Genomic DNA, 8,351 nt, shown 5'->3' with positions numbered 1-8,351 from the left:
TGGACAGCCCTCAGCGGCGAGGGGAGCGGGCGCCCAAGGGCCCAGCTGGGGTGCCCGGCAGCCAGGACTCCCAGGCGGAACCCGCAGCCTGGCCCCGGCGTCGGCGTCTCCCCGGCTGCGTAGGGAGCGCAGCCGCGGGGACCGGAGGCGAGGCCAGGGCGGTGCAGGAAGGGCTTCCCTCCTGGGCGCGGTCGCCCTCTTACCTGGCGTTTCCCCTCGCTGGGGTTTTGCCCACCTGACGCCCCCGCACCCACTGGGGACGGGGCAGACGCTGGCCTGCTCCCTCCTCCCAGTGGACGCTTCCGCCCCTGTCCCGGCCCATTCTCCAGCCCCAGGACCCTTCCTCTGTTTCCTCCCCTTCCTGCTTCTGGCTCCTTACGACGAGTTTGGTTTGAACGTTTGAATCAGCCAATCAGCGCCGCGCGCCCCAACTCCGCGGGTGCGGCCTGGCGCAGGCCAGGGCTCGAAGGTGGGGCGGTGGCGGCCCGGGGCGGGGCCGGGGTCCGCCCTCACGACACGTGGCCGGGAGCCGGGTATATAAGGCCCCTCGGGGCCGGCCACCCTTTCACTACTTCTCCCCCGGACTCCTTGGTAGTCTGTTAGTGGGAGATACTTGTCGCCCTTCGCCTCCTTCAGCGCCGCAGACCCCTTCAAGTTCTAGTTATGGTGAGTGGGGTCTCTCGGGGCTGGGGAAGAGTGCGCGTCCCAGGGGACGGCGGGCCCGGGAACTACCGCCTGCACCTCGGGCCGCGCCCAGGACAGTTCCAGACGGCCCCGGTCCCCTCCGGTTAACCTGGCTTGTGGTGGCCGGACTGGAAGGTCGAGTTCACTGGGCAGACACCAGTTCGGTCCCGAAGACCTGGCCCGGGTGCCGCCCTCATTGGAAATGGAAAGCCCACTTGATCCTAGTGAGGGCTTTCCCCGCAGGGCCCGCGACTGTACTAGGGAGGAAGGTCAAGGATCCTAGTCATTGGCCTCCAAGAACTTAAACTAAAAATCCCTCCCCACGTTCAAGCGACTTTTCCTTCCCACTGCCTTACGCACCGGGCCTCGGAGGCCCTCGTGCGCTCCCGCACCGACGGTGCAGCACTTCCTGGCGCCCGCTCTCCAGCACCCAGTGACTCGCTGCTGAGTCACCTGTGGCCCGGCCCTGGGAAGAGCTTCCAACCGCGCCAGTCCACCTGAGGATGGAGGCGGGCCCCTCCCTGGAAGGGAATAATTAACTTTCACGTTGCCTAAACCTGCATTTCTGGTGTTAATCTAGTGGTAGGTTTACAGCTGAAGCTTTCTACTTAAGCCAGGTTTAAAAACACGTCCACAAAAGGATATTTTCTTATAAAATCAGAGTTGGCCCGGTGCGGTGGCTCACGCCTGTAATCCCAGCACTTGTTCGAGACCAGCCTGGCCAACGTGGTGAAACCCCGTCTCTACTTAAAAAAAAAAAAAAAAAAAAAAAGCTAGGCGTGGTGGCGCGCGCCTGTAAGCTACTCGGGAGGCTGAGGCAGGAAAATCGCTTGAACCCAGGAGGCGTAGGTTGCCCTGAGCCGAGATCGCGCCACTGCACTCTGGCCTGGGCGACAGAGCGAAACTCCGTCTCAAAAAAAAAACGGAAACCCCAGAGTAAACTAGTACCACGTGTTCTTAGTTCGGTTTTCAAGAAACGTGAAATTATACATAACTTGAGTGTTCTCTATAAAGCTTCCAGAAGTGTTGAAAACAACTATCTTAGGCCGGGCGCGATGGCGTATGTTTGTAATCCCAGCACTTTGGGAGTCTGAGGCGGGAGGACCGCTTGAGCTCAGGAGGTCGAGACCAGCCTGGGAAACACGGTGAAACTCCGTCTAGACGAAAATTAGCTGGACATCTTGATGCGCGCCTGTAGCTTCTCGGGAGGCAGGGGTGGGAGGATCTTTTGAGCCTGGGAGGTGGAAGCTGCAGTGAGCCTAGATCCCACCACTGCACTCCAACCAGACCTTATCTCAAAAATACATATATGAATTTAAATATAAAACTCATATGTAAATACATGTATATGTCGCACTGTACAACTTGTTTCTTTTCAAGCAATACCAAAAATACTGGTAAAAGTGTGATTCACAAAGTAGTGAGACCCTTTAAAAAGCAGGAGAGCGGCCGGGCACGGTGGCTCACGCCTGTAATCCCAGCACTTTGGGAGGCCGAGGCGGGTGGATCATCTGAGGTCAGGAGTTCAAGACCAGCCTGGCCAACATGGTGAAACCCCCGTCTCAACTAAAAACACATAAAAATTAACTGGGCCTGTTGGCGAGCGCCTGTAATCCCAGCTGCTTCAGGAGGCTGAGGCAGGAGAATCACTTGAACCTGGGAGGCAGAGGTTGCAGTGAGCTGAGATGGTGCCATTGCACTCCAGCCTGGGTGACAAGAGTGAAACTCTGCTTTTAAAATTAAAAATTAAAAAAGAAAAAAAAGCAGGAGAGCGGCAGCAGACTGATTTGGGCGAACACTGGTTAAATTTTCTTGTTTTTTTAACGAGAGGAAAGAGCTGCTTATCCAGTGAACACTAGACCAATTGACTCCACCGGTGCCTCACTCTCTCCCACGTGGCCAGGGGAGAGTGGAGGGTAAGGCAGTGGCCGAGGACATTGCCTGCTAAGCTTCAAGAAGACAGTTTAGGCTGAGCAATGAAAGAATATTGTGGGTGCCAAAATAGAATAAGCATTTAAACAGAAGAAGCATTTTGTTAAAATGAGTGGATCTTAGATATTTTATCTCCTTGGGCCTGGGGGCCATCATGGTCAGGTATCTGGTTATCTCCAGCTTTTTGGGGCTTTGGCGTTTCCAAAGTCCAGTTAAAGGTAAACATGATGCCAGGCGTGGTGGCTCACGCCTGTAATCCCAGCACTTTGGGAGGCCGAGGTGGGCGGATCACCTGAGGTCAGGAGTTCAACACCAACCTGGCTAACGCGGTGAAACCCCGTCCTACTAAAAAAAATACGAAAAACTAGCCAGGCAAGGTGGCGGGCACCTGTAGTCCCAGCTACTCGGGAGGCTGAGGCAGGAGAATGGCGTAAACCCGGGAGGCGGAGCTTGCAGTGAGCTGAGATCCGGCCACTGCACTCTAGCCTGGGCGACAGAGCAAGACTCCGTCTCCAAAAAAAACAAAACAAAAAAAAACGAGAATTACCCAGGCACGGTGGTGTGTGCCTGTAGGTCCCAGCTACTTGGGGTAGGCTGAGGCATGAGAATCACCTGAACCCAAACCCATGAGGCGGCGACTGCAGAGATCTCACCACTGCACTTCAGCCTGGGCAACAGAGCCAAGACTCTGTCTGTGTATTTTTGAGGTAGACCAATTTAGAAGGGCCAGAGGGGCCAAAGCAAAATATGGTTAGAAGTTACCAAACCCACACCTGCTTAGTAAAATAAGGCAATAAACATAGAATCTGTACACACAGGCTTAACAGGAAAACAAAATGGGTGTTTAGTATTTCATCATAAGTCAGATTAGCCACTTTGGAGACTGGCAGAGCACTCAGTAAGTTCTCAAAGGGCCTGGTCTCATAACCCAAGAGATAATAAAACCCTAATTACTCACAACCTTTGACCTCCTTCCCACCTACACTCCCCATGAAATAAGGTCTCCTGACCACATCAGCAAGCTCAGTATCACCTGTGTCTACTCGCCCAGCTCCAGGTCTGTGGGAGAACAGGAGTGGTTTGTTCTAATGAGCCCATGATTATTTACCATTGCATCATGTTTACCTTTTTCTTTCGAGAAAAAGTCTCGGCCTCCCAAAGTGCTGGGATTACTGGTGTAAGCCAGCACCTGGCCAGAAACTAATTTCTTAACCTATCAGTAAAGTCTTGGTAACATTTCTAACCTTTATTATAGTCTTCCCTCTCCCGGAGATGTTTTGACGGTGAAGGAAAAATGTTCTTCCTAACAGATTCTTCCACATGGTTAAAAAGCTGCCTCTGACCACAGTTTTTAAAATACAGCTAACTGCTGCTTATCCAGCATTTTCTTCATGAGTCATATGGCTGTAGTTTGCTGGTTTAAGCTGGTTTTAAAGGAGGGAGGGAGAAGCTTTTGTCTCCCAAAGAATAGGATTAAAGCAGGACCAGAATGAGCTCAGTAGTTAGTTACACAATCATTCAGAGAATGAATCAGAGCTGGAAAGGGGAATTTTGCCTTAGTTTAAGGAATCATAGCTACTGTGGCTACAAAGCAACGGTCTGGTCTTGCCGAGTAGTTCATGAACACATCTTTGGTTTTCCAAGGCATTTTTGCTGAATTAGGTCTTCAAAAATTTTTGCTTTTGAAAGTATAGTCCCTGAGCAGGAGTGGCCTGCTGAAAGATGGTTATCTTTTTTTGTTTGAGGTGGAATCTCTGTCACTCAGGCTGGAGGGCAGTGGTGTGATCTCAGCTCACTGCAGCCTCCACCTCCTGGGTTCAAGTGATTCTCCTGCCTCAGTCTCCCAACTAGCTGGGATTTACAGGTGTGTGCCACCATACCCGGCTAATTTTTTTTTTGTATTTTTAGTAGAGACACAGTTTTGCCATGTTGGCCAGGCAGGTCTCAAACTCCTGACCTCAGGTGATCACCTGCCTCAGCCTCCCAAAGTACTGGGATTATAGGCGTGAGTCACTGCGCCCAGTCAGTTATCTGTCTTGAAGGTTAATCATCATTAGGTATGAATCATTCCTAAATGTCCCATCTGATGTATCATATCCTGACATTTTCCTTTCTTCCTCCCACAGCGTGAGTGCATCTCCATCCATGTTGGCCAGGCTGGTGTCCAGATTGGCAATGCCTGCTGGGAGCTCTACTGCCTGGAACATGGCATCCAGCCCGATGGTCAGATGCCGAGTGACAAGACCATTGGGGGAGGAGATGACTCCTTCAACACCTTCTTCAGTGAGACGGGCGCTGGCAAGCATGTGCCCCGGGCCGTGTTTGTAGACTTGGAACCTACTGTCATTGGTGAGTTGACCTCACTAATCCAAGTGAGATCCCAGGGTGCTGGGACAGGAGGTCTGTCCTGGGGGCTCCGCTGGTCACCCACTCACCCACTCTTTCCCTCCCCCCTGCTCCTCCCCATCATCTTCTCCAGATGAAGTTCGCACTGGCACCTACCGTCAGCTCTTCCACCCTGAGCAACTCATCACAGGCAAGGAAGATGCTGCCAATAACTATGCCCGAGGGCACTACACCATTGGCAAGGAGATCATTGACCTCGTGTTGGACCGAATTCGCAAGCTGGTAAATATAGTACTTTAAATAAAGTGGGGCAACAGTTTCTTTTGCAATTCTGAGACCAAACTACAAAAATTATTCTTTGCAACTGAAATGAGACTATTGGCATTGCAACTAAAATGCAACTGCTCACTAAATTAATTGGATCTCTGAACCAGATGAGATGGTCTTGGGTTTATGGGACAACTGTGGGGTAGGAGTAAGTGCTCATTAGCCTATTTTGATTCAAGCTGAGACACCCCTTTTGAGGTCATCTTAGTCACACTGAGTGAGTAGGTGGCTGACTTCTACATACAACTAATTGATTAAAGTCACTTTTTAAAAATCTGGACTGGTTCCTTCATGTCAATAAAGTTCAGAGAACAAGAAGCCAGTGTCACACTGACAAGAAACAGCCAACAGTGGAAACTTCCAGTACAGCTGAAAGTGGAGTCGGGAGCTTCCTTATGAAGTGTGCTGTTTGGATCACTTTAAGAGCCTGGCAATCAGATGACTCTTTGCTCCTTAGGCATGTGGGCAGCTTGTAAGTAATTAACCAGAGGTTAAGCATGATGGCCTGGGCAGAGTAACTTGTCAAGAAAATCCCATTGTATTAAGCCCAACCATGACTGCTCCATTCTAAAAAAAGAATGGCCTCATCATTCATGGCTTCATACTTTCCTTAGATGTTTACGTAGTCTTCCCAGAAAAACTGGACTGATGTTTCGTATGCTTAAAAACTAAGCTTTAGTTACAAGCACTGACTTGGAAATCAGGACCTGCCTTTAGGGACAAATAAACCTAGTAGCTATTTAGGGTTCTAGAGTGAGGTTTATTGCCTGCCAAAATAATTGCATTTGTCCTTAGCGTTACTGGGTTCACAGGAGGCTTAACGGGTGTAATTGTTAGGTGAGAGTCTGTCCTGTGCATTGATCTCATGTAGTTTATGAACCCACAGGCTATGAGGGAGCTGAGTAGAGATGTTCACAAATCTGAGGCCCATCGCTTGGAGAAGCAAGAGTTTACAACAGAATACTTTATTTGGAAGGTCAAAATCATTCCTTCATAAAGTAGCAATTTACTAACCAAAATAGCCCAGTTAGGTGGAAGAAATCCCCAACAATCTGAGGTCTCATGGAATTGTGGTTGTGTCACTTTACCCGAAATGAATGGACTTCTTGGTACCTGGTATCATATATTGGGTGCTTACTGTGCCAAGCACTGTGCTAAGTACTTATTTAATTCTCAACCTAAGGTAGATTACTATTCTCATTTAATCAATGGAAAAACTGAGAAATAAATGTGGTCATACATACAGTAAGGAACTGGTATAGCCGGATCCTGACACAGCCTGACTCCAGTACCAGGGTGTTAGAACTTTGGCTATTCTGTTCTTCCACCTCAGAAAGCAGCTGCCAAATCTTTATAAGACATCCACTGTACTGGGCTGGTGGTCCTGGGCCTGCCCCTTAGGAGCGCTCCAACTAAGAAACTGCCCTGTTCTGTGGCCACAGCAAGGGAACCAGAGGCTGCCCTCCCAGTTACCAAAACTTGAGTCCTGTATGCAGGCCCATACCTTGTGATTCCTCTGCCTGCGGAAACAGTTCATCTTAAAATAGTCTTAGCAGAGGTTTTCTGCTCAAGGACTTGATTGTGAAAAGTTGCTCTGAATCACTTAGCACTTACAAGCTTTTGTTTTGTTTCGTTGTGAGACAGAGTCTACTCTGTCATCCAGGCTGGAGTGTAGTGGCATGATCATCAGTCTTGAACCCATGGGCTCAAATGGTCCTCCCACCTTGGACTCCCAAAGTGTTGATTACAGGCGTGAGCCACTGCACCTGGCCCAGAAGAGTTTTAAAATTGGAATTGGTGTAGCCATAGATTTATAGAAGTCCTCTGCAGGTTTCACCAAATGTCTCGCAACACTAAAATGAAACGTTTTTATTTTGCAGGCTGACCAGTGCACCGGTCTTCAGGGCTTCTTGGTTTTCCACAGCTTTGGTGGGGGAACTGGTTCTGGGTTCACCTCCCTGCTCATGGAACGTCTCTCAGTTGATTATGGCAAGAAGTCCAAGCTGGAGTTCTCCATTTACCCAGCGCCCCAGGTTTCCACAGCTGTAGTTGAGCCCTACAACTCCATCCTCACCACCCATACCACCCTGGAGCACTCTGATTGTGCCTTCATGGTAGACAATGAGGCCATCTATGACATCTGTCGTAGAAACCTCGATATCGAGCGCCCAACCTACACTAACCTTAACCGCCTTATTAGCCAGATTGTGTCCTCCATCACTGCTTCCCTGAGATTTGATGGAGCCCTGAATGTTGACCTGACAGAATTCCAGACCAACCTGGTGCCCTACCCCCGCATCCACTTCCCTCTGGCCACATACGCCCCTGTCATCTCTGCTGAGAAAGCCTACCATGAACAGCTTACTGTAGCAGAGATCACCAATGCTTGCTTTGAGCCAGCCAACCAGATGGTGAAATGTGACCCTCGCCATGGTAAATACATGGCTTGCTGCCTGTTGTACCGTGGTGATGTGGTTCCCAAAGATGTCAATGCTGCCATTGCCACCATTAAGACCAAGCGTACCATCCAGTTTGTGGATTGGTGCCCCACTGGCTTCAAGGTTGGCATCAACTACCAGCCTCCCACTGTGGTGCCTGGTGGAGACCTGGCCAAGGTTCAGAGAGCTGTGTGCATGCTGAGCAACACTACAGCTGTTGCCGAGGCCTGGGCTCGCCTGGACCACAAGTTTGACCTGATGTATGCCAAGCGTGCCTTTGTTCACTGGTATGTGGGTGAGGGGATGGAGGAAGGTGAGTTTTCAGAGGCCCGTGAAGACATGGCTGCCCTTGAGAAGGATTATGAGGAGGTTGGAGCAGATAGTGCTGATGGAGAGGATGAGGGTGAAGAGTATTAACCTGTGTGCTGTACTTTTACACTCCATTGTCTTGGAACTGTCTTATTTGTGTTCTGTAAATGTGTATTGCCCTAAATTGTTAATAAAAGTGATGTTTCCATTTTAAATGTCTAGCTGACTTAAATACTTGATCCAGTTAAAGTTGGATGTATGAGGCTGGTAGATGAACCACCTGACTTGAGGGTCTTGCTCTATTGCCTGGGCTGG

The 8,351-nt window shown here is 49.9% G+C and overlaps 1 protein-coding gene across 1 annotated transcript; it reads left to right on the top strand.

Annotated features, from left to right (window-relative positions):
• Window positions 1-398: 398 nt before the first annotated feature.
• On the top strand, window positions 399-8,251 carry TUBA1C (tubulin alpha 1c). The gene is made up of 4 exons (XM_033222210.1): window positions 399-666; window positions 4,743-4,965; window positions 5,096-5,244; window positions 7,170-8,251. Exons 1-4 carry the CDS (start codon window positions 664-666, stop codon window positions 8,142-8,144), a joined length of 1,350 nt encoding a protein of 449 aa, XP_033078101.1. The 5' UTR covers window positions 399-663; the 3' UTR covers window positions 8,145-8,251.
• Window positions 8,252-8,351: the final 100 nt, after the last annotated feature.

The sequence above is a fragment of the Trachypithecus francoisi genome, unplaced genomic scaffold (genome assembly GCF_009764315.1).
Source record: "Trachypithecus francoisi isolate TF-2019V2 unplaced genomic scaffold, Tfra_2.0 Lachesis_group11, whole genome shotgun sequence".
Lineage (NCBI taxonomy): Eukaryota > Metazoa > Chordata > Mammalia > Primates > Cercopithecidae > Trachypithecus > Trachypithecus francoisi.
Note: the sequence above shows the minus strand (reverse complement) of the source record. Positions and strands in the feature narration are given on the sequence as shown.

What these genes read in the sequence shown, in the direction of transcription:
- TUBA1C (XM_033222210.1), top strand. An exon ending in CTTGGAACCTACTGTCATTG is followed by an intron (nt 4,966 to 5,095) that starts GTGAGTTGACCT and finishes CATCTTCTCCAG; the next exon opens with ATGAAGTTCGCACTGGCACC. An exon ending in TGGACCGAATTCGCAAGCTG is followed by an intron (nt 5,245 to 7,169) that starts GTAAATATAGTA and finishes TTTATTTTGCAG; the next exon opens with GCTGACCAGTGCACCGGTCT.